This window comes from Sinohyriopsis cumingii, chromosome 3 (genome assembly GCF_028554795.1).
Source record: "Sinohyriopsis cumingii isolate HCF-2022 chromosome 3, ASM2855479v2, whole genome shotgun sequence".
Lineage (NCBI taxonomy): Eukaryota > Metazoa > Mollusca > Bivalvia > Unionida > Unionidae > Sinohyriopsis > Sinohyriopsis cumingii.
This window is the reverse complement of record NC_142963.1, coordinates 64,876,614-64,904,349: the sequence shown is the minus strand read 5'-3', so window position 1 is coordinate 64,904,349 and position 27,736 is coordinate 64,876,614. Positions and strand designations below refer to the sequence as shown.

Sequence of the window (27,736 nt, the reverse complement as noted above, 5' to 3'; positions counted from 1 at the left end):
ATATCAGATCAAATAAATTTGTTGTCAAGATGAGTGAACAGGCACTGATTTCTTTTTTAATATCAATTGGGTCTCCAGAATGGATGGAATGAAAACAAAAATACAGTAAGACAGATTAATATGAATATATTTGTTCCAGTGTACGTTGCTCCTTCTCCCCATGATTTAATCATTGACATCATTACTGTGACATAAGCAAAATTACCTCTAAAAATACAGGATATTTATCCATTAAACTCCTGTATTTTCAGTTGTTAATATAATCATTAAACTGCACAAGATTTAATTTTTTTATATAGAAATTCATGCATTTACTTTCCTAGGTTGTAAGTTTTATATTAAATGACATGGAAACCGAGGTTAGTCCATTATGAATATTCAAATACGAACCATAGAGACTTCCCTTTAAAGCATAACCTTTATATTCCCCAACGCCTATAATTTAAATAAACAAGGTCATATAACAATGAATTTCAATTTGACATAGAAACATTTGTCTTATTGTAATCATATGAACTGTTAGTAAAAAGTTTTATTCTGGAGTATAGATATCCATGAGACAGTACCCACATAACAATCATGAAGAACAATTGCCCAACTAGTTCAAGATGGCTAAGCTAGCAGTGCATCTACCTCTTCAGACAACAGATGGAGGTAGGGGGTTCTCAGCACAGAGCAATGTTCATAAGCAGATAAGGAACAGATTATACTTGGAAATAATCAACAGATTAGTACTTGTACAACTAGAGGAGACTTTTAATGATTTTGATTTCAAGATAGCTGTAACAGTGGAACAGGAAGAAAGTCATACAGCTATTTAAGCATCTCTGTGGTCATGGATCCCAACTACCATGTTATAATGAGGGAGAGCGGTATTTGGAATTAGAATTTTCAGTAAAATATATAATTTATTAAGATGTCCACAAGTTGAAAAATTAGAAACTCTGGCAATATGTGTTTTCTGTCAAGTGCTTTGCACATGGAAAGTAAACACCATGAAGGATTGACTTTGACACTTCATTGCAAAGCACAAGATCCTCATTTTCCTTCTAATAATGCTGAGATAATCCATATCTTGAGTTACTCGCAGCAATTAAATTGATGTTATCAACATATTGCAGTCACAGAAAACATTGATTGAATAGTGTGGATTATATTGAACATCAGCAGGAAGCAAAAGGGATAAATTAAACACAACAATTACTGTCAGTATTTTATCTCATTTTTCATGCTATAAGTAAAAAGGTAATGTATGTCAAGTCGTGTACGGTTATAATTTTGTTGTACTTAAAAATCTAGTATATGCCTGATCTCTGAAAGCTGAAATCTCCTAATGTTTGTACCCCAAAACTTGAAGTATTATAAAATAATTTATAATACAGTACTTCTAAATTTAAACTGGGCACAAGGGTATACACATTAGAATAATTATGGAGGATATAATGTTTCCATATGGTTATTATATATGCCAACCTCAATGCTTTTGGTGTAATCAGTTTGCTTTTTTCACCAAATTACAGTTTTCACTCCCCTCTATTTGGATTATGCTTTTTTTTGGTACTTTAAAAAATAAAATTAAAACTATAAAAAGTTGGTGTTTATTTTCTTTTTTCATTTTTATTATCTCTTTAATTCCGCTCATATATATTTGAGAATATTCTTAAAAAGAAGACTGATGTGTAATAATAGCATAAGAGTACTTTCCTGTTTTGCTCATTATAGCAACTGTATATGACTAATTCCTAAGAAAATATATGGGTTTCTTCAAATATGAACTTTGCCACACAGATTTATTATATTGGTAATTTATTATATTGGTAATCTAGTTAGTTTGTGGACCAGTGCATTTTTTTATAAAGAAAATTGTGCCAGATGTTAAGCAAAATGCATTACAGTGTGAGTTATGAATGTTATATGACAAAAAATTATTTTTCTTTTCAAACTTCAAAACATGTACGATCAGAAAAAAAAGATTAAAACTGCTTTACAAACTTTAAATGAAGAAAATGCAAGTAATATAATACAGCACTCTGAGCACATGATCATCCTCACTGCAATATTCCAATTCATGATCATTCAGTGAAAGTTACACATGTAGACTAGTTACAGTGAGTGCTGAATATAAATAATTTTTCAGTATATTCTGGTTCTAATTCTATTTTGTCATTCATGACAAGAATTTTGACTAGCAGAAAATCCAGCTTAATAGCAAAAATAAATGTATATTTTTCATATGGTTTTTACACACAAATTATGCTTTCTTGCCACTAATAATAGCAATAATTAATGCTTATACTTCTCAGGGGGTTGACATGTATGAGTTATTAGTGGTGGTAGCAGTACCAAAGTTTTTGCGTTAATCTTTAGAAGAGTCACTAAGATCAACAGTACATCAGTTAACTTGATTTCAATTTTGATTTTATGCTTTTGCTATGTATCAGTTGCAGGCATCATTTTGGTGGATTTATTTTTGTTTTTTGTTTTTCTTCAGAATGTGCACCTGGAAAGTATGGGGATAATTGTGCTTACACTTGTGGATCCTGTTTGAATAATGTTTCCTGTGATTTTGTTGATGGCTCATGTCCTAAAAGTCACTGTTCTCCTGGATATTTTGAAAGCAGGCTCTGCCAAACAGGTTTGATAACAATCCATGTATTACTTGTATATTTATCTTTAAAAAATGAAAGAAAGAAATTATCTTGTGCAGATCAGAGGAGGTTTGCATTCTGTAATTGTATTAATGGATATAATTAGTAATTTTTGCTGGATAAGCTTCTTGTTCACAAGTTTCAAAATGATATTAAAATGCAGAATATATTTAAGTTTAATTAATTTTTTCAGTTGTTTAATTTTCCAAATCCCTGCAGAATTAACTAATTCTCTTTTGGATGAGTGAGTGCATCATAAATATGCAAATAACTTTTGCCATGAGATCAGCAAAATCGGAGATCTTCATTAATAATAATAAATCCTAATGTATTTTCAAGCTCTGCATCATCTTGCCTTCAATGAATATTTTAAAGGTGAGACATAGTGACAATGTTTGTCAGGCATAAACATTTTGGTTACAGTTTTTCTAAAGACAGTTTCTGTTGTTCTCATCAGACTTTGCCCACAGATGCAACAGTGAGGAAGTTTTTAAATTTCCGTAGAGATTGAAGGTTAATGAGATCAAAAGTCAATGTCACATGGAGTAATTTTCTGAAATTTGAAATGCTGCTGTAGAGATAAATGGTCAAGGATCAGTGTCACAATGGTCACTTGTTTGGCATAATGTCATAGCATCTAAAACCAAAATCATTTGCCTGGATAGATGTGGATGTATACTAAGCATGCATTAAAATCACAAAATTGTGGGTTAGTGGTTAAGAGGCATGGGGTGGGTTCATCTCTTTAGGCTCGCATTTTGGAAAGCTTTAATAATGTGCAATACAGAGCTGCTCCCAGGGTTAATTTATGTGTGTGTTTTTTTATTTTTAATGTAGTTTTAACAATTTTTTAACCATATCCTGACAATGACTAGCAGTGGGGCATCATGCTGCAGACATGTCACATCATGTCCCATTCAGTCACATTATCCTGACACCAGGTCGACCGGTCCTACCACTAACCTCCTAGTGCTGAGCACCACGCAAGGCAGCAGTACCATTTTTATAAGTTTTTGGTATGACTTGGCCAGGGTTCGAATTCGTGACTTCCCACATCCTGATGGGCACTCTAACCACTAAACCATCAGAACATTCTGGGTGCATGATTAAGGGTAACATTTTTACAAATTTGCACACTTGGAAAGCAGTAATGTGCAAGACCTCCCACAAAGTATTTGAAAGTCAAACATATGAAGATATACTTGGGACAGTATACAGTTTTATTCAGTTGTTCACCCTTAAAGAGCTTGTCTCAACGCAAGTCAAGCTGGTGGAAATATTTTAGAGCTTGTGTATTTTTTTCATAACTGTTTGCAGATCAGACTTCTTTGGCTTGACATGCATGAATGGTTGTTAAACAAAACTTGATTTGCATATTGGGCCCCATTACAAGCATTCTATCAGTTTGAACCACGAGATATGGTAGTTTTACAATTGCATGTTTATAATACATGCTGGAAGACCCAAAATGGCTGATTCCAAGCACAACTTATCTTTAGAAGCATATACTGGCTGATCATAGTGATGAAAGCAATTTATTTTTTAAGTTAGGAAGCATATCAGATTATTGGAACTGGGGAAAGTGTTAATGGAGATACCAATGAGTGATTTTGAACCCAAAAATGATGTTTAATTTGAATCCATTATACATGCTAGTTTGACAAAAATGACAAGTCAGTCAACCCTCATTTGTGCAGTATTTTGAAATTAATTGTAGCTTGGCAGACAAACAAGCAGAATTAAAGTACAGATAATTTAAAAGTAGAGTGTAATTTTTATTTCACAATTTAGCCCTGTGTGATCATGTTCTACAAAACCATTTAGCCCTATCATAAAGGCTATGATGAATCTAAAAACTAAGAATCTAAAATTGAAATTGAGAAGTAAAGATATTTATTTCATCAAAATATCTCAGTTTGAACAAGTCGACTTAGGCCATTAAATCACTTAATATCCTAATAGAGCATTATAGAACAGTAAATCGGGCATAGTCAGTAGAATGCTAATTTAAGAAGGATGAACATTGGCAACTTTGTTTAGTTAAAAATCTTATTTTGGAACAGAAGTATCTAAAAGACAATGCCGTTGAGTTGTGTAAAATTGTACACAAGAGCCATAAAGAACAGTTTTCAAACTTGTTCCAGCTGGATAAGCTAGCCATATATATGACACTTAAAACAGCAAAATGAAAGAGGTTCATAGTAAAAAAAACAATATTCATAAGCAGATAAAGAATAGATTACCCAGTACACTCAGAAACAGTCAACAGATTAATACCTATACAACTAGAGGCAACTTCTTTGAAAGATTTTAATTACATCATCGATCTTACAGAGTGGAGCAGGACAAAAGAGAGATGGATTTTGAATTTTTTATGTCAACATTAACTGAGGCCATTTCCTCCACCCCCTCATTTGTGTTCTACTTCCCCCTTATTTTTATCGCAAGGGGGGGAAAATCAGTTTTATGAGAAAATCCTGGGAGTATCTCTGACTAAATTATCAGCAAGTTCAAGTTTAAGCATTCTTAGCATGGGGCTAAAAGATCAGAGGCCAAGGTCATAGGGTTTGGTTTAATAGTGTTTGTTACATGGCCACTGGGAGTGAAATTATCACAGGAGTAACAGTAAAGTTACATACATATCTTTGCAAACTCGATACTCCAAGGTCATGTTGTTGTTTTTTTTGGGGGGGGTCTTCTTTGTTTTTTTATGAATACTTTGCTAGGTTTGCTTCTAGAATGTATGATTGTGAAAATATACACACACACACACACACACACACCAGATTTAAGATTTACAGCAAAATTGTAATGTCTATGTGGGCAAAGTTGTGCCAGAAAACGAATTATGTGCATTTTTTCATGAAGAATGCAAGGTGTATGTGTGTGTATGCATTTCTTAATGCAAACATAAAGTTTTCACTGTCAGTGGATATTTTGTCCTTATGTAATTTTAAGCTGTATCACATATTTCCTGTGTGTCTTGTGCTCAGTTCTGATTGGTTACTAAAGAAAGGTCTGGAGAGCATATTTTTATAAAAAAATGACTAACTAGGTCAAGGAGAATGTAATATTATCACCAATGAAGCTGGCAAGTTTTAAAAAAAATATATGCATTGTACAAATAGTGTAAAATACTAAGTTGCAAAGTATTTCTTGTAAATCTTAATAACAAGCATTTAATTTTTGTCCTTTATCTCAGCTTGTCCTATTAGGTCATTTGGTATAAATTGTTCTCATACCTGTGGACACTGCAAGGATGGAGCTGAGTGTGACAAAAGTGATGGTACCTGTCCAGATGCCCTGTGTGAAGTAGGATATCTTACAAGCTGGTGCAATACAGGTAATTAAGTTAGCAGTCAGTTATTTTAATTTAGTTTATATGATATATCTTATTAGAATAGTTCAGATTGATTATTGGTATCTGAAGAAAACAAAACAACAGTAGTTCTGTTTTTCAATTAATACAACAATATTCGATGATATGACATCTCTAGAACGGCACTTTTTGATGGATTTACCAACATAAAAAATAGACTCAAGGGCTTTATATCATAGATGTCACAGATCATATAGGTCAAATCAAGAAATTTATAAAATTTGATCAGATTTCATTTGACATCAGGAAGAGTTTTATTTGTTATATATACCTAAATTATGTATGTTATTATTCATAATTATAGCTATTGAAGGTTTTTTAGTTCATAAGATTTTTAAATACTAAATTTCTTTTCAATCATAAGTTTGCACTTTAAAGATGAGGAATTATCAGGTGTGAAGATTTATTCATAAAGTTCTAAGGTTGAGTTGTACTTATTCAAGTAAACGTCAATGATCTGACAAAGACATGAGTTTTGAAAGGCTAACTTAATTTCTGATTAGTCAGTGTTTGAACAGCTGATATGTTTACAGTTGAGATTATGAATGTTGCTTTTTAGTAATCTATATAACCAAAACATTCAGAGTAATTGGAATAATAACTTTCATGGGATTACTGTGAACTTATTTTAAAGACTTTTAGAGATTATGTCATAGTGATTCTTCTGTACTGTTGATACATCAGTACAAAACAGAACACCATTCAGAATACCTTTGGAACTCATTCATATACTTTTGGGACTTGATACAACATTTAGTAATGTTTAGGATTTCATTCGCCATACTGTAGGTTATTTTTACCTTTTCCATTTGTATTTTAGATAAATTTTATTTTCAGTTATACAAATACTTGTTGGTTTTCACTCATTCCTGTTCCTGTTACTTATTGTAAGACCATAAAGATGTAATATATTAAACAATTTTTAATAAGTACAAAGGCCATAAATAGCAATAATGAAACAAAGTTTGACATATGTTTAGGTAGCTTGCATCTGAATCAGAACATAATTCTAGGGCTTAAGAAAATTATCAAAGACTGTATTTGCAAATTAAAGTATATAACAAGGATGGGTAGCCAACCTTGGCACCCAGCTGGGTTTTGCACTACCTGGAAATACCTGGCCTGCTAGGTTTGAAAATAAAAATTTGATCATGCTGGGTCAGGTCCCACACACCAACCCCCACTAGTAGTAATTAAATAAGCAAAAATGGAGAGGAGAGAGAGGGTGGGTAAATTGGACAAAAAGGGAGTGGAGAAACCGGACCAAGTAAAAACCAATCTGAATAGGTAGTTCCCTGCTGGGTGCCCAGCAAAATTTCCCTGCCCATCTATCCAGTGCCAGAAGGATTAATACTTGGGCCACTTTTGTTCATCATTTTTATTAATGACCACCTCCCAAGATTCAAAATACATTATCATCAACTGATCTATGTGACTGATAAGTACAGTTTAAAAATTTCGAAAATTTGATTTCAGCACACCTGAAATACCTTAAATATCAAATTTTTATCTAACAAATAAGTTTCATTTCATTTTCTAATTTCACTTTACATTTGTCCCTGTATGGACTTTGAGAGTTTTAGAGCAGTGTATCCATCAGCACTACATTAACGTTTATGACATACTTTAGCCTGTTTTATGGTGTGCAACATATTATGGCTACCTGCATCTAGTAGCTAGGCTTGACTGTTGTTTTTATTTGGGATTTTTTATATCACAAACACTCCTATAAATGGTCCTTGTTTAAAAGGAGTAGATAACAGTAAGTGGTATTAATCTGATATTGTGATATTGCCCTGCATAGCAATGTTGTTTTAGAACAGTCTGCACTTTGTCTTCAGCCACTCTTGTATGATCATGGTAGAAATCATTATTCATAGCAATATTGATATGCATTTTGTTGCCAGAAAATTGTGGTAACTTGTAACATTTTGCATTTGGTCACTGACAATGGTTCATTTATATAATAAGATTGATCTTTGTACGATGATTGTGGTCATAAATGTCATGTGATTGGTCTTAGCAGAGTTCACTCAAGACAGGTTTTACTGTACAATATTTATGTACAACTAAACAATATTGAATTGTACAAGAAATGGTTTAATACATGCATTGTAAGAAATATAGGATACATGAGTATATGCATTCGTCTCTTTCTCTCACTTGCTCTCTCCCTTTCTCTCAAACATGCCACTATTCATTATTACCAATATTCTACAACATAAAATTCATAAATAAAATAACATCAATACCTAATTTCAATATTTAAAAAAATATTTGGCTCTTTCTGTGGGAGCTACTCATGGGTTACAATCTGAATGTAAAAAGACTGACTCCCAATCCCCGAGTGGTCTAAAGTGCTGACTGTTACGGATCACTGCCATCTCACCTCTGTCTGCATGGGTTCAAGTCTCGGACCAATATGGGTATGTGAGAAAGCTTGCCAGTAGCTTCTCGCGAGTCGGTGGTTCTTTCCAGGATTTTCCCGGGTTCTTCCTCCACCATTAATACTGGCTGCCATGTATAGCCTATTGTGTGCTGAAAAATGGCGTTAAACCCTAAAACAACAACAACAACGACTCCCAATCAGTGCTAGGCTAATCTCAGAATTACAGTGTATTCTGGGCTGATCCCAGTTCAAGTAGAATTAGTGCCAGCCTGATCCCAGCTCAAGTAAAACGTGCTAGGCTGATCCCAGCATTCAAGAGTATTCTGGGCTGATCCCATCTTAACTATATCAATGCTAGGCTGATCCCCACATTAGAGTGTATTCTGGGTTGATCCCAGATTCCTTAAATAGAACTAGGCTGATTCCAGCATGAAGAAAGTATTATGATATTTTTCCTATTTGAAACTGAAAGTGATGTATTTAACGGGCATGACCTTTACATTATTAGTATAGCTTATGAGTATCTGATTGGGGAAAAATGTGGCTGACTGAATATAAAAGACTGATTCCCAACCAGTGCTAGACTGATCCCAGCATTACATTGTATTATGGGCTGAAGGCTGATGCCAGCTCAAATAGAACTGGTGCTAGGCTGAGATCCCAGCATTACAGTGTACCATATTTACCGTATATGTTGGGACACAATAAAATAAAAAAATATTTCCTGTCCCAGAACTTATGGTGAAACATTTTTTCCCATTAGGCATATGTCCCAAGACTTAAGAAACAAAATAAATTTGTATTGCATTTGTGTCCCCCACCTCCCCACTGCACGTTGCAATAAAATAAATAAAACACTTAATTGATAATAAAAAGAAAGAAACTAACCTTGTGTTGTTATCATTTATCCTTTTTTCAACATGAGCATTAAAGAATAAAATATATCCACGAAATCCATATAAGTAGCCTAGGCTTCATTACTGTAACGTGTATCAGTTATGTCCGATAACACACACCACGTTGTTCATTGACATGAAAATTGAGAAACGATTGTGTGTGGTTGTGCTCAAAGGTTTAAACATGTTATCTGACTGAAAACTGGAGCCAACAAAATCGCAGACAAGAGGGAAATAGTCAGCCGATATCTTGAAGACGTCATTAACGCATGACACAGTGTTGGGTGCAAAATAATTAAGATTGAATTATATCCAGGTCTACTGTGTGACAGTATCTCACAAATAAAAATCTTCATTTGAAAACACATTCACTTGTGTGCAAGTGACAATCTTTGACCAGCTCAGGTTACAGAAGTGTCCTTACTATTTACCCACGGACACCAATGATCCTTTGTATTAATTGTAACCACAGATACCAAGTACAAAGAGGCCCTGTTGGTGAATAAACACAACTGGCAGCGAGCAGTTAACTCCTTTTGAACCTACTGACAGGATATCAAAGACAAAAGGCTATTTTTTATTACAAAGCAAACAGATCTCAGAAGCCAAGATTGTTTTGCTTTTTTTTTGTAAAGGATATCAATACAAAGGTTATTTTATTGCAAGGCATGCTGACCTCTTAAGCTGACCATGGATTCTTTTAAGTGTGCCGATTTTTTATTTTTTGTTTTTGAATATACAAAGACAGCAGAGATATGGAAGCTAACTTTTGTTCCTTTTCACTGGTATTCACAAAATTTTGAAAATAAAGCGAAACAATGAAACATTTTTTAAAGTGACACAATATTGTGCTTCATGCACAAACATCTATGACCCAGCATCACTCAGAAGATTTGGAGAAAATAAAACACATGATGAATTCCTGAAGGTCAGAAGAGAAACAAATCATTTTGCCAACAATATGATCATTAACATGGATGAAACTCTAGTGTACTTTGATCACATTCCTAGAAAGAGTGTCAATAAGATGGCGGTCAAAAGTGTGAGAATTAGCAAGACTGGTGCAGATTTGAAATAATCTGACTTTTGTTCTTGCAGTTTCTGCTTCAGGTGATGTGTTGCCTCTAACAATTTTTCACGGTATGAAAAAGCTAAAAAAAGATATTCATGTACCAAAAGAATGGATCGTACTTGTGCAGGAGAAGGGTTGTGTTGATGAGATGCTGCTGTAGTGGATTATAGAGTTTTATCTCAAGTACACAGTTTTATATTTTTTAAAATATTATTTCAGTTGGAGTGCATTTTCCGACATGTAATTTTCGAATGATTTAAATGGTGTCCCACAACTTACGACTCGAAAAAAAATTATGTGTCCTAGAACATGCAGTGCACAAAAAACTTACTTTTAAAATTAATTTATGATTTCCCAACATATATGGTAAATACGGTATTATGGGCTAAGGGCTGATTGCCAGCTCAAATAGAATTGGTGCTAGGCTGATTCCAGCATTCAAGTATATTCTATATATACGTAGCGCGTACAACAAGACAAGGACCGTTGTTCTAAAGTCCTAATTAGATGGTCCTCCTAACCAACTGCAGGTGCAGTTGTGGCTGCTCGAATACGAAACAAATGACGAGAAACGTTTTTGCTCATCATAGCCCATGCGCATCAGCAAGAGCTTCAAGTATGACAGAAAAAAGTTCCCTACTAAATGGATGGCCCATTAAAACCACAAATAAAGGAGCATTTGCGCCATGACCACCAGTCAAAATACCTTGCTGCCACTGACACCATACCAGACATGGGGTACAACCACAAGTTCAGAAGGAATTAAATCTTGACACTAGCACAAAATGGGCCCATTTTTAAAAAATGGCAAGGTCAGTAAAAACATAGATTTGTCTGTTGAAAATATCACATTGAATGAATGTATGTGACGAAATAAATCAAAACATCTTCTGAACATACAGGCAAAGAGTAAGCACGCGTATCAATGCCTGAAATGGCCAAAAATTCACCAAACACTGGAAGCTATTTCTGACACAAGTGCTGCACACACTGTGTCAAAATAGCATCAGCTCTGTAGCCGGGGAGCCAGGAAGGGGCACACAGCTGCAGTTTGATCTGCTTGGGGCACCAAGTGCTAGAATTTCTCATTCTGAAATCAAGAAAGAGCATCAGCTATATTGTTATCCCTACCAGGTATATGGCAAGCCTGAAGAACGAATTGTCCTTTGGCAGCACACCAGATTAGTCTTGGAACAAATTTTGGATCGGCCTTTGTTAATGATTTCATCAGTTGCAGAATTGTCATGATTCGCCAGACTTCTTTTCTTGGTCCACTGATTTCCCCATTAACATGACCAATCCTGCACATGTTGTGTCAGAATGGCACACAATATCCAGAAATGTTTGTATTCCATGCTACTGAATGACAATGAAAGAACAATGTGTTGTTAAGATGGTCACGCCTTCAATGAACCCATATGAAGTGCTCTCCAATAAACCTATATGAAGAGCAGTGACATATGATGTAGACAGCTGTATCGGTCTGTGCATGCACAAGACTGCCGAGCTGTGCACACACCATCCAAAACATGTTTGTATTTCTTGCATGAACACATATGAAGTGAAGTGCTCTCCAATGAACCCATCTGAAATGCAGTGTCCATATGATGTGGACATCAGTACCGGTCTGTGCATCTACAAAACCTGAAAGAAGAAAATTGAAAAGCAGAACCAGGTAGTAGAAAGTGCTGTGGTAATGTGCAAAACTGACTTGAAGTCAAGCACAGTATTACAAAATTGAGATTTAATTGCTTAGGCAGATATTTTTCTCAAAGTGATATGACTGGCACCTATTCAAGACCCAAATAGTACTGTGTGATAGACAATGCTTAGCTCCCTGATGCTGCCCTAATCTTTAAAGTATGAGTTTTGAATAAATGAGGATTAAAACTGCATAGCATAAGCAATGTGTGCAAGGCTTGGTTGAACTGCTGCCTAGTTATAGAAAAATCCCCTCTCCCAAGAGGTAAGGAAGAGTGGTCACAAATGCCTCCACATTAGTTGTAAATAGTGATGCAGCACATGGACAGGGCACTGGTCTTGTACTTTTTGGGGCATGACACTTAGGCAAATTTAGGTACCCTTGGAGTGTTTGTAATGTGTAAACTCAACAACAAAACCAATGTCACTGATCTGAACCCAAGAATACTAAAGTTGGGTTTTGGCAACCAGGTTGTCTGTCATTACCCCCAGCCACAAAAATGCACAAAGTGCAAGGAGCAACATGGACTTAAATAGAGTCACACGGATGGCATTGTGAGTAACTCTAGTTAGGACTAGAACGAGTTTTTTGTAGAATGGTCGTCTGCGGCAAATGTTTATGAAGTTTTTGAAAAGAAAGGAATCGATTGGATCCGGGATATTGTTCAGTTTCTGTACATAACCAATGGCCAAGACATAAGTAGATATGGTAGATACTGCATAGTGTTTTTCAAAATGATATGAAATAAAAATTGCCAAACTGGTACGTTTAGAGGGAAAAAATATGATAGTGCTTTTGAGTTTTAAAGTGGTTGAAAAAATCAATATAGTGTTTCCAGCTGTGCCTGTCAGCTTCCATGGAGCATGGAGAAAAAGCACTTTTTACCAAAGTGGACAATTTTATTACTCCCAGTCATGAATGTTGGAAGTTCTGAGACCTGTACTTGAATTTCCTTTGCATAAGGTGAGAGCTGGAGCTATCTGTGTACCTTCTTGAATTTGTTGGCAACAATTCTGATGCACTGTCTCCACAAATGGCAACAATGCATGCCCGAAAGGATAGCATTTCAGATTGGTCCGTGCTTCCCTCGGGCCACTATTCCTTTGAGTCAGTCAAGGAGCAAAATACTTTCAGATAACATAGCTAGAGTATTTTGCAATGGCACCATCATCCTTGACAATTGAGTCACTGTCAAAATATTAGCATGTGTTGAAGGCACTTCCAGTTGTGCATGAGCGAATTTGTCTGTTCCAAGAGCTGTATTGATTATCATTAACACCGTTGCTGCTACATTCCCTGAGCAAAGGAATTGACAAGATTTCCTTACTCCTGGGCTGAATTGACGGCCTGGAATAGAAGGTTCTTGTCTAAGTTTGGCAGAGACCAATTCTTCAGTAATGTCACATTATAATTGGCTGTTACTAGTGAGCAAGAGGGTCAGCTTGACTGTTATGGCGCAAAATCAGGAAGATGAACAGAAGGTCAGTTTGCACAATATGGAAAACCACCAGATTCAAATCCAGCACAAATCCATAAGAAAAGTTCCAGCACAGATCCATAAGAAAAGATTTAATGCAGAGACTGTTGAAATATCTTCATAGAGCAGTACTATACTCTTGTTATATTTGGAGTTCGTATTTGCTAATTTCTAACACTACCTCATGTTCAAAGGTCATTGTTTGGTATGAAATAGAAATCAATAAACATAATGTATACTTGTGATTTGTATCTATAATAACATGTTATGAAAAAGAGTCGTCAAATTTTTCTATTTATTTGTTCATAAAAACTGAGGCAGAAAACTGCGCTTTTTCAGTATAGTCCTTTTGTATATACACTTCTCCCTCGATAACTCGCACACAATGGGGTCCACCAACATAGACCGCACTATAAGCAAGGCGCAAGTTACCAAGGGACCTTTAGAAATTGAAAAATCGCTTTGACATCGAGAAAACCATTGGGGGGAGGGTGCGGTGTTAGGGAACTGGGCTGTTTAATGACTGAATCCTCATTTTACATTCACGTCGATAATAATTTTTAATAATACGCCTTTTCTAATGAAGTTGGTTTTTATTCTATTTAAATAACATTTTTTTTTCTCAAAATATCCAACATATGAAAGAGCGTTCCAACTGGTTTGAACAACCATCATGTGTACGCGAAAAATCTGTGTATTATGTCCCTGCTTTTTGTTTTCTTGGTCAGTCTGGCTCCCATAGTGGTATTTAATGGTATCTTGCCAAATTGGTAGTCTACAATTTGGGAACTAGACTAACTGTTGATACACCACCAAACAAGATTCCTTTTTTTTCTCAAACCCACGTGACATTTATTTCGTGACACGTCTACGTCGAAACTCAATTTTTTATTGTTTAATTACTACACTGTTAATGTCGTGATTTCATTGGAAGTAATAATGAAACTTTTTATCATCCCTGAGGATATCTCTAAATGCCAGTTCAAGAATTCTCTGAAACTCGCTTGCCCACAATGGTCCGTATCTGTGAAATCAAGCTCTTTAGTTTACGAAGTATTCATTTCGCTTTGCTGCCTTGTTATCTTTGATCACAGTTATGAAAGAGTTGGTTAATTTAAGGTAGTTTCTGTTACATACACAGTAACGTTTATTACAGTGTTTGATTGATCAAATGAAGTGAGTTCACCCGACATATGACCTAGGCCGCTAGATTTTATGTTAGTCCAATTTTTGTGCCTTTTACTTTTATTTTATTCCACCTCCTTTTTTTTATTGAAAAGACATAATTAACGTCATAATATAAAGGAGGCCAGCTTTTTAATTTAGTGCAACAATACAAGATATACTTCCACAAGTCAGTTATCAAAATACGGTCGGCACTTAATTAGGTTCTCAGAGAATCGCTCGCGGACATAGCTGTTACGGTAGATTGACGCATTTTACATTTAGTTACAAGAGGACATATTGCACTTATGACGATTACACTTAAAAGGAACTAAAAGATGGAACTAGAACACAAATTTCAGTTGATAAAAAAATTATTTAATTTGTATTTATTTATCAAAGTACTGACTTCGCTTGGCGTAAGAGACAGTTTCATTGATCGAAATTTCCTTACATATCGTTAATTGCGGTGTACTAGGAATGTCATTTGGAAAGAAAATGTAAAAAAAATTGTATGAGTTATTTTTAAATTTGATATTTCATAGTGTTGATTAAAATTTCCAGGTCCTATCTACCGTTTTCAATGATAAAACAAGTGATACATCAAAATTTCCGTTACCAATTTTGATCGCGATTTTCTTCAAGTTCAACAAATAGGGATACATTTTTGGGGTATTTTCGGGTTTAAAAATGGGATCCATGCCTGGCGCCACATTATGAGTGGGTTTGCGAGTTATCAGGGTGCGAGTTATCGAGGGAGTGGTGTATGTTTATATATACATATATAAATAACTAGTAGGCCATTATAGAAATATTTTAAATTATGTGAAATCTGGACATTTGAGGTTTGCATAACAATCTAATGACATCACATGAAACTAGTGAGGGCATACACGTTTTACAAACACGATTTCTAGTTATTCTTAATATATGCCATTCTGGTTTTATTGTGTTTTTTTTTCTTCTATAGAATGCCCTGATGGAACATATGGATTGACTTGTGAATTTGTATGTGGACACTGTAAGAATGGAGTGCAATGTAATAAGGAAGATGGAAGGTGTCCAGATGGATTGTGTGACCCAGGATATATAACTGAATTTTGCCAAACTGGTAATTATATTTTTTAACTTCAGTGTTTTTTTAATACCTTACCTGATTTGTTTTGTTTATTTTTCTTTTAATTATGTAGTATTAAACTTATTGTATAATATACTTCATTATAATGCAGTCTCACTGTAAGATGGTATACTCTGTGACTCAGATGAACAGCATTATAATGAGTGTACTGTAGTTTCTTCATTCACCATTTTCCATTCAAAATTAATGCAGAAACATTTGAAGGCCACATATACAGCATTACATTTGATACTGTGTTTCTGAGAAATGCTAAAATGAAGCACCATGTATCTAATTCTTCAGCTTGTGGTCCTGAATCATCTTCACATAGTTATGGCTAATGTATAATGGTATGAACTCTCTAGATTCCACATTATAATTAGATTTCAATCAGATTTGCTATGAAGCTTAACATCTAATAGCACTTGGACAAGTTCAGTGATGAGTACATTATTTATTTAGATTTGTGACACTTGATAATCTTGGCAGTAGGTACTGCTGTCAGATACACAACTGTGAAGTTGCATCTCATCATCATAGCATAGAAATTGCCAATGAGAACCTATAAGTTCCTCATTTAGTATTGATTTCAAGTGAATTGACTATGAAGCTTCATCTTTAAAAAAGCCAGATGAGTTGGATGATAAGCAGATTCTGTATATTATTTGTGTTTTGGCCCTTGATCATTGTAACAGAGACTGTTAATACAAATCCTTCTGTAAACTCTACATTCTTTGTAAAAATCATTGAAATTAAGTTGGTTTCCTTGAAAACTTAAGTTTTAAAAAAAAGGTATGGTTGAAAAGTCTTGAATTTATTGGAAAAAACCATGGATTTTGCCCAAAACACATTGAATTTATCAGGGGGAATACGAAAAAGTTTAAACTGAATAAATTGAATCACTTTCTAAATACAGAATTTTCATTATTTATATATTTTCCATAAATAATTCAAAAATAGGTTTAAAAAAAGTTGAATGTAAAGATGCATGACACTGGTAGTTTCCAGATGAAATAGTGTCCCATTGCTGTAGTGAAACAATTATACAGTTTTCTTCTACCTTTGTACCACTTTAATTAGTGATAAACAAAGTGAGAAAAAGTTCTTGAAAACCTTGACAAATTCATTAAAGTTATTGAAAAAAGAAAATTGACAGGGTTGTACAAACTGCATCAAGCTTCCACATTTATCATTAGATTTTAACCAAATTTTCAGTGCACTTTCAACAGCTCACTTGAATTTTAACTATTTTTAAACACCAAAATCAAATAATTACTTTTTACAATAGCTTCCTTTTACTGTATTTTATTTTGGGACATTCTTCATCTTCACTTTTAAATGCCTGCAAAATAGTGTGGCTTATAATCTTTGAGAAGAAAAAAAATTCAACACCCAATGAAAGTTTATTTGTCAAACTCAGATCATTACTTTTTAAAGATGGAGTAAAATACAGTGACTTGTTCCTCATGTACAAAGCTCAACCTGGAACTAGATAATCTAAATATCTTTACTCCAATCTCCAAAGCTCATAAATGAATTGTGAACTTGTACCTGAAAATAATCCATTATGCCCAAAAGGAAGAACTCAGATGTTTTATAGGAGCTTTACATGCAGTGTTGTTTTAATAAATAATATTTTACTTAGTGTTTTGTTATGGGATGGCGCTAGCCAGTATCCTGTTTACCAGTCATTAACTCACTGTACTCTTTTTGACTGATAAAGTCTACTGAAAATGAAGGCTCAGTTAAATTTGTACCAAAACTCCATAAGGTTACTTATTCCCTAGTGAAGTGTGAAAACTTAGGTCAAACCATGGGACTTTGGATGAAATTTAGACACAAACTGGAGCTTCAATTCATTTTTTTCTTCTAGTCCTTTAATATGCTGAAAATTTAAAAATGAAATTTCAGTTGTATCATGTTTATATCAGATGACTCCTTCACTTGATGGTCACAGTGGTGGTATGCATTTGCACAAAAATACTTCGTTTAAATAACATTTTACTATGGTTTATTTTGATAGAAGGGTTAAAAGAATCAGTTCTAATTTACAGATTTTGTTTGGATTTAGCAGTTATTGATAGACCTAGAAACTGGGACTGAAATGTAACTTTAAATAGAGCCTTTGAAAGCATTCAATACTTGTAGCAATAATAGCTAAAAGCTTACATACAAAGCCTTGAGAAACACTCTGTCAGCTTTGCAATACAGTGGTGCCTCTCATATAAAGCCACCCCTTCAGCATTGGAAAGTGGCCTTTTAAGAGGAGTGGACTTTCTAGAGGAAGACTATATTTGTAAGAAGTATGTGTATGCCTATGAAAAATAGGAAAGCTACATGTAACATCAAAACATTTAACATCTTCATTTAAAAGTAACATTATTTGTCAAAAGGTTCTTCTTGTTTTAAGGATAGACTTATTTCAAAAGAACATACATTAATAGTTCTTGATTCTTAAGCATTAAACATTTTTCAAGTTTGTTTGTGTCATGTTGTTGGCAACTTTCTTTTTGTCTTTTTAAGAATGCCATGTGTTTTTACAGAATATTCTCCTCTTTTATGATGCTGTTGACTTGAGCCTTTACAAATTTTTCAGCATGAACTCATAAATTCTCCACACTTTTGGTGAGTCAAATAACTTATTTTTCCCCTTCAGATACATTCCCCGATCACATGAACATTAGGGATATAAGCCTGCTGCCTCACGAATTCATTCTTACTAAAAAAACAAAAATCGTCTTTTCCTGTCTATCTCATATAGACAAAGGAAAATAAGTCTTTCCTACTACCTCCCCTTGTCACCATCAGGTGTCGCTAGTTTTTAAGCTTCACTGCTATACTGACAATATGTACATTATACCTAAAACCATCCAAGGCATCTTAGTGTTAAAATTGGACCATCCAGTTTAAAATTTGGATTTTGTGTTGCACAATCATTCTTCTACAAGTTGTAAACATTAGTTTTAGATTTATTTCAAAGTTTGAGTAACTTTATCACCTTTACATAGTTTCTCTATTTAAGACCATGTTACAGCACACTATCCTTGAACTCATGTTGTCATTTACGAATTAGCATGCCACTGACTATTTTTGCTTAGTAATGGAGGTGGTATTAGCAAGTTAGTAACATGCTGAATTGCTAATTTATGCTTTGTTTTCTTTCTTTGTATCATTTCATTATGTCAGCTAAATGCATAGAATGCTAAAAGTTCAATGTAGGGGTGAAATGATACACCTGTACCATGTATCGATTCAGTATATAATACACGGCTTATGATACAATATATATTGATACGCATAGAAACTTGATGGTCTTTCCATCTACTGATAGTAGGTAGTGCCCTTTTATGTATGTTGACATATTGGTTGCATTTCCAGTATGCAGATTATAGACACAGAGTAATTATATATTTATATGCAGTTCTCATCAATGACAAGATAACAAAAATACTTTCCAGCAGACTACTTGTTGGTTGTCAGTGAGTTTTATTCATTGTTTTAGGCCATTTAATGGCGGCTTCATTTAACTCACTTTAGCCACCAGTCCCTTTGCTATGCACTTAATGATGCTTCAGAAACATCTCATTACCAATGTACAATTTAAGGAGAGATTCTGCCAGGATTTTATCTTAAAGGGGACCTAACCCTTTGTCACCAAAATAAGGAGGGAATAAACAAAAAGGAGGGGATAGAGGAAATTGTCATAGTTCAATATATACCTATCACTTCATGTCTGTATTTCTTTTCATCCTACTCTACTTTCTTAGAGCTCTAAAGAAATCAAAAGCTTTGAAAAATGTCACCTGTAGTTGTATAAGAATTAATCCGTTAATTATTTCTGAGCTTACTCTGTTCCTTAATATATGTGTATGAATATTGTTCTGTGCTTCCTTCTGAAGGGGCATGAATATATCTAGCTTTGTCAGCCTGAAGATGTTGGGAAACTGATCTTTATTGTTGTTATGTACAATTTTCCAGAGCTCACAGATATTCTCTTCTGGGTGCCTCTGCTCCAAAATAGGATTTCCACTAACATAAAATTTCTTTCTTGAATGATTAGTTTACTGACTACTATGCCAGATTTTGTATCTGTTCCGTAATGCTGTATTAGGATTTTTGACCATCAAATGCCATATTCTTCTTGTGCCAGACAGTGGTTTTCAAATACATGTTAGTATCTTTACTTCTTAATTTCATTTTTTTTTCATCCATATTTATTTAATCTTAACCCTGATATGAATATATGGCTTTGAAGTATTTAATCTGCAAGACTAAATTGATTTATATTAAAAAATGAAAATCGCATTCTACATTTAAATTGTCTGTATTTTAGTTAGGTTCTGTATTCTACCCTTGTTACATTTAATTTCGAAATACAGTGGAACCCCACTATAATGCAATAATTGGGGTCCACAAAATTGGATTGCATTAATATCGGGGTCACATTAATGCAGGGTTTTGCAGTATTTTACTTTTTTGAGAGAACAACTCATTGGCACATATACATGTACTCATGTCTACGGTATATGATGAATAGGGTATCAACACTGTTTATTATCGTGCTGTCATGACATTCAGTTCATCTATAATGCATGTAATTCCATTGAAAAATTGCACACAGATTTATAATATTCAATATTTTTCCCCCTAATCATTGTATCTGAATTCAACGTCTTATATATAGCATACACATAGTATCAACACCGTTTACTTGCCGTCTGATATTGTACCATCAGGGCTTGAAATTAATCCATAAAATATGTAATTCCATTGCAAAAATTGCATACATATTTAAACTATTCAGTAATTTTGTCACACATCATTATATGTCTGAATTCAGTGGAAAAAATTAACAGCAAAATTAGGTTAAGAAAGACAAAGCACGTGTACGGTTCATTACGTTACAGGATATATGAACGGTGTCTTTACAAATTTCATACTGCTAAAATTTTCTGATATGCGTTTCCATGTACATTTATCCATTGCAAATTTCCAATAATTAACACTTGTATGCCTATTTGTTTGAACAACTACAGCAAGAATAATTAACAATCAACACATGCTTTCAGCGTACATGTAACTTTTACTTAAGATTTTGTGACTATCGAAAGAAACGTGTGAAAACTACTATACCAATCATGGCACAAAGTGCAGAGAATGGTTTGTGTTTGTGAACTTGCTTTTCCATAATGATAAAATATTTTTTTTAAAAATTGGAAATTAATAATTTTTCACTGGACAACAAATTTTTACAAAAGTCATGTTACTGAAATAAAATTAGTCAATTCTTATCAATTTTTATGTGCTGAACACGAATATGACAGTCAAATTGCAAAATTGGCTCTAGTTTTTTTGTAATCTGCAAGAAATTAATGTTTACATAACGAAATGCATTCCAATAGTAAAAGGTCAACTGTAATAGCCTACCTATAAAAAATCAAGTCATTGACTACATCTTAGATTTCTTCGCCTGTCTCTTGTACAGCTGTTCGGGAGCATCTCTGAGGAGTGTCCAGCAGTAGTCAGCCAGCATTGTAGTGGACCATTTTCCCTGGTATCTTTGTTCCATTGTTGCGATATCTTGATGAAAACGTTCGCCGTGTTCATCACTAACAATACCACAGTTGCTAGGAAAGAAATCCAAATGGGAATGAAGGAAGTGAATCTTTAGAGACATATTGCAGCCAAGTTTCTTATACTTCATCAACATGTCTTCTACTAGTTCCTTATAGTTTTCTGCCCTAAAATTTCCGAGGAAGTTTGTAGAAACTAGGCGAAAAGCATTCCATGCTTGTTTCGCGTCACCTTCCAGCAAGTTGTTGAACCGGTCATCTTTGAAAAGCTCTCGAATCTGAGGACCCACAAAAACTCCCTCTTTAATCTTTGCTTCGCTGAGTCGAGGGAATTTTTCATGCAGGTATCGGAATGCTGGCAAAGTCCGGTCAATGGCTTTCACGAAGTTCTTCATCAAACCTAGTTTGATGTGAAGGGGTGGTAGCAAGATTTTCTGAGCCTCAACCAGAGCTGGGTGTTGGATATTCTTCTCTCCAATGGCTACATTCTGCCTGTGAGTCCATTCCTTCCTCATGTAGTGCATTTCCCTTGCTCGGCTATCCCACTCGCATAAGAAACACATGTATTTTGTATATCCTTGCTGCAGTCCCATTAAAAGGGCAACTACCTTCAAATCACCACAGAGGTGCCAGCTGTACTTGTTATACTCAATGGAATTCAGTAGCTGCCTTAAGTTATCGTATGTCTCTTTCATGTGGACAGCATACGCTACTGGAATAGATGGAAGAATGTTTCCATTGTGCAAAAGCACAGCCTTGAGACTCAGTTTCGAAGAGTCCACAAATAGTCTCCATTCTTGTGGGTCATGAGTGATTTTTAAAGCATTCATGAGGCCCTCAATATCGGAACAGAATATCAGATTACTTTCCTTTCTGAAGAAAGGCTCCAATTGCTGGTGGCGCTTTCGATATGCAGTAATTGTGACATCTTCTTCTAGAAGATTCCATTGTTGGAGTCTTGATCCTAGCAATTTTGCCTTGTTCTTTGATAAGTCCAAATCACGAATCAGGTCATTTAGTTCTTCCTGTGTTATTCTGTGTGGGGTTGATGATGCACCACAGTGAAAATCTGGATCACTGCATGCTGATGGACCAGGAGAAGAACAGGTCGACTCACCTTTGTCTTCGTCAGATGAATCAAGAGAATATTCTGCTGGAGGTTCTGGAATAGGAAGTCCCTCACCATGTGGAACTGGTCTCAATGCAGACGGAATGTTTGGGTAGACTATTCTCGACTTCTTTCGCTTCGTTATTCCGCCGGAAAGAGGAGGAACCAAGCAGAAGTAACAGTCATTTAGGTGGTTGCTTGGCTCTCTCCACACCATTGGGACTGCAAACGGCATTGATGACCTTTTGCAATTCAACCACTGTGAAAGCTGTGTTGTACATGTAGCACAGCATATATGCGGAGCCCAAGGCTTGTCTTGGTCACCAACCTTGCATCCGAAGTAAAGATAATATGCCTTCTTCACTTGAGAATTGATACTTTTCTTCTGGTTGGCAAATGTCACTTCCCCACAAATATAGCAAAAATTGTCCGCGGTATTAACACACTTTCGAGGCATTACTGTTCTTTATTGTACGTAAATGGATAAAATAATAAGTTTTATGTAACAGTAGCTTGAACTGTCTCGCACAACGTCTAAAATATTTTAAATGCTGAACCTATCTGATTGGGCTTTATATAGTACACTGCTTACGTCAGCTTCAGCAGCCGCCTGGCATTAGTATAATAGGCCTACACATGTATAGTACACTGCTGACGTCAACTTACTTCAGCAGCCGCATGGCATTAGTATTGCATTGCATCAGAAAATGATGCAATCAACTGTGGATGATGTGAGCATGATGGTATTATGCAATGTTACATCATTATTCCGGATGTTGCTGCAGTCCTACTGGAGAAATTTACACAGTGAAACATAGAAAATGAGGTATATGAATATCTTCAAAACGAGAGCCAATACAAATTTTTCACGGTTATATTCGTGTTCGGCACACCAAAATACTACAGATTAGGGCCTTTTCAAGTCGGTAATGATTTCACTGTTGACCAGTGTAATGAGTTCATAAACAAACATGATACCCATGTAAAACCCGAGAACTAAGTGCAGTAGGCCTGCGTTGGTCACGAGTCACTTTTTAAAGAAAAATGTAAAGCTGAACGCATCTACAATTTCATACCCTTTCAGTTTCCAGCTAATAAAGCAGAAATTATTTACTGGTCAACTAATTGCGTCTAATAACACCGCCAAGCCCAGAAAACATGTTGGCAGCTTTCATTTTTTTATGTTTATTAAATTGTGAGAATCTTTTTATCAACCACCACATTGTCTGCTGATTGGTTGTGTATGCAGTTAAAGAAGAAACACATGTCGCCTATTGTTTGAGCAATGATTGTATACAGAATTAATTGAAGACAATCACAAAAACGACTTACTGGCTTTATTCATGGACCAGTTATAAGTAACATTTTCGATAATGTTTATTTTGGCATAAGACTTCAAGAACCTGCTGAAATTGTTACATTTCAGAAGCCAAGCCACGATTGTATTATATTCGAATTCATAAGCGAATTCTTCCACAAAATGATAATAAATGTTTTACACACTATTTCTCTTACTTTAAAAAAAAAAGTATTTTTTCCGGGTACGAGAAAAATACACGTACATGTATTTTAAATTTCAGGAACCATGCCACAATCGTATTGTATTCAATTTCATACACAATCTCTTCCCCAAGATGATAATCAATTTTTTTGCGCAAAGTGCAGAGAACGAATTGTGTTTGTTAACTTGCTTTTCCATAACGGTAAAATATTTTAATAAAAAAGTAGGAAATTAATAATGAGTTCATAAGCCAACCCCATGCACATGTAAAACCCGGGAACTAAGTGCAGTAGGCCTGCAAACGTCACGAGTTACTATCATATATTTTTTTTAAAGCTGAACGTATGTATAATTTTATACCCTTTCAATTTCCAGCTTATAAAGTGGACATTATTTACTGGTCAACTGATTGCATCTAATAACACCACCAAGCCCAGCAAACATGCTGGCAGCTTTTTTTACTGGATCAGTAATAAGTAACATTTCCGATAATGTTTATTTTTGGCATAACACTTTAAGAACCTGGTGATATTGTTAAATTTCAGAAGCTACGCCACGATCGTATTATATTAAAATTTATACACAAACTCTTCCCCCAAAATGATAATAAACTTTTTACACCCTATTTCAGAAACCACGCCATTATCATATTAAATTGGAATCCATACGCGATCTCCTCTCCATAATGAAACTTATTTTTTTTATACACTATTTCATGTACTTTGAAGAAAAAAATATTTTTTTCATGTGCGAATGTATGAAATTTTGGGAGCCACGCCATGACTGCATTATATCCGAATTTGCATTATAGCGGGGTTCCACTGTACTGCTGAAAGGGTGACTGTCTGTCAAGCCATCTATTTTTGTCCATCTGACTTGTATTTAACAGTTTTCAGGCTCAAAATCACTCACTAGTATCTCCATAAACACTCTTCCCAGCTCCAATAATCTGATATACTTCATAACTTTTAAAATTATTGTCATTATCACTATCATCAACCAGTATTTGCCAAATGAAAATGTAATGAACTATGCCGGAAATAAGCCATTTTGGGTTTTCTAAGTATCCTGTATTTTAAACATGTATTCATAAAACTTCTTTGACAGAAGGCTCAAACTATGCCATAATGAATATTCCAGGGCACGATGTGCAAATCAAATTTAGTTTAACAACCATTCATGTCATGCTTGAAGAACCCAGATGTGTAAACAGTCTCCTACCAAAAAAAAAAGATGTCATGACGAGAATGGTGTTACATGTTTAGGCTCGAATAAACAGTAAGACAGAAAGAGTGACAACAACAAGCTTTTTAAAATTTAACAAATAATTTATGTTCCTGGAACAATTCTGTAAAAATGAAAAAAAGGAGAAGATCTTACATTTTCAAGAATCAGATCCAAAACTAATCTAAGAATAATTCACGAATTATTTTGCAAAAGTCCTAGTAACAAATCTTCTAATAATTTCAAGTTCAAATCCTGATGGAAAATCCAAGATGGATGACGATGATGTATGCTGTAGTCAGTACTGTGCTTATCTACAGTTCCTTATAGAAATACAAATAATGGCACTCCGGTGTTGGAAATCCATATTAAATTTGTAGGCAATGTCTTTCCAAACTTTCTGTGTGAACACTTCTCAAAATATTTCCAGAGAAGAAAATTATAACTCAAAATGGGGCTCCGAGTGGCTGAGTGGTCTAAAGCGCTCTCCGTTACGGATCACTGCCATCTCACCTCTGTCTGCGTGGGTTCGAGTCTCGGATTTGGCTAATGTGGGTATGTGAGAAAGCTTGCCAGTAGCATCTCGTGGGTCGTTGGTTCTTTCCGGGGTTTTTCCAGGTTCTTCCTCCACATTAATACTGGCCGCCATGTATAGCCTATCGTGTGCTGAAAAATGGCGTTAAACTCTACAACAACATAACTCAAAATCTGGCAACAACAAAGAAAACAACTTGATACCAAGTGTAAAAGCCCAAAACTGAGATCTTTCTCTCTAAAACAAAGGTTATATTGTATTATAAGACAGTTTCAAAATTCCCCCAAGTTGCGAAATCAGAAGGGGGGGTCACGTGATCATGTTTATATCATGTACACAGAATATGGCTTTGATTAGACCATTAATTTTCTTTAAGAAATAAAAAAAAATTAAAAAAGTTGTTTACATCTTAAACCCAAAACCCCATCATGACCTTGACAACAACCAATCATTTTAAATAAAAATAGAACTTTGTTTACTAATTTTGAATCAAGGTCAGCATCCTGGCCAACACCTGGTGATTATGAAAAGAATGATTCAAGTTGACCAATTTTCTGGAAAAATATCATCTCCAGCGAATAAATTTGCATCATAACAGCATATAATAGAATAAAATTTTTAAAACTGACAAACAATTAAATTAAAATAAATATGAATTAAATGAGATATACATAACAATGGTTGCATAAAAATTGTTTATTTCACCAAGCACATTTTCATATTTGTGACTTTCAACTAATTTGTGAAGGAGTTCTCATGCATTACTGTGCACCAAGTGTGTGAATTCGTTAAAATTTTGCATGATTTACAAAATAGCACACTCTGACAGCATCTCTGTTTATGTACTTTACATATCAATTAATGACTTTTGCACAAAGTTTCTCTGCTGCTTTGCCTTTACTTCCTATAGGCTAGAATAATTTCTGATTGGTGGTTATTGTTCAGCTGGGAATGAACAAGAACCACCAATGATAGACCATTGTAACATATTTCACCATGTGACAGACAGATAGTCTAGCTTTCAAATCAACCAAAGTAGACAAGATATAATTCAGTGTGGAAACTTCACATAAAAGTGGTTATTAAATGATGAAGAAAATACTTCACTATACATGTGGACCATGTTTGGAATGTTTCCTATATGCTGAACATGCTGCTGGGTTAAAACATTAACACCTGGAAGAATTTGTCATTTTCACCTGAAAATCGAGTAGGAAAGACATTTTGAAAGCTATTTCTGAATAGATCCGAAAATACCAAATGCCCGGTGATCTTTCAATAACATACTGCCTAGTTGTGTTAGAAACATTGTTTTTCATTGGCTATTTGATACACCCATGAGCAGAAGGGTGAAAGTTGGAGTTCCTTGGGGTTTTTTGGGTGGGTGGGTTGCTAAACAGAGCCATTATTTTTGTATCGAGAAAACTCTTTATTCCAAATGCCCATCTTATCCTACTTTTTGCAAAGGCTCATCTGTGTGTTTGCAGTTCATACCGGTTTGGCTTAGATCTGAGACCAAAAAGTCTAAAATCCGGACACAAAATGGGATTTCAACCATGGGCGAATTTTGCGTTTAAAAAAGTCGGGTCCAAAAAATGAGGTTTTTCTATCTGTATTTTGTAGTGCAACTAGATATTCAGATTATTTGGTATCATTGTAGAGCTACATCTGCCTACCTTTCTATAATACCACCCACTTTAGGGTATCATGCATGACCATGACGCTACAGAGCTCGGCAGTAGGCTACTACCTCCTGCCCCATAAAGTCATTGCTTGGGGTTAATGTGTTGACAATAAACCTCCATCTGCTCATGAGATGTTGCTTGGAACTAGCATGGCAAACCATTGAATATATTCTGATGCAATTTATTAAGAAACCTCTCATAGACTTAGTGCCTTTAATGGGTTTTGTCTCATCCAGGAGAGTTACTCATCCTCCTGCCTTTGATTT

General features: G+C 34.9%; 1 protein-coding gene across 1 annotated transcript in view; it reads left to right on the top strand.

Annotated features, from left to right (window-relative positions):
• Positions 1-27,736, top strand: part of LOC149803001 (uncharacterized) — a 326,500-nt gene that overhangs the window by 72,724 nt on the left and 226,040 nt on the right. The window contains exons 13-15 of the mRNA XM_089953863.1: positions 2,492-2,635; positions 5,851-5,991; positions 15,698-15,838. Of these exons, the coding sequence (XP_089809989.1) occupies positions 2,492-2,635; positions 5,851-5,991; positions 15,698-15,838 (426 nt within the window). The remainder of the gene's footprint in view (positions 1-2,491; positions 2,636-5,850; positions 5,992-15,697; positions 15,839-27,736) is intronic.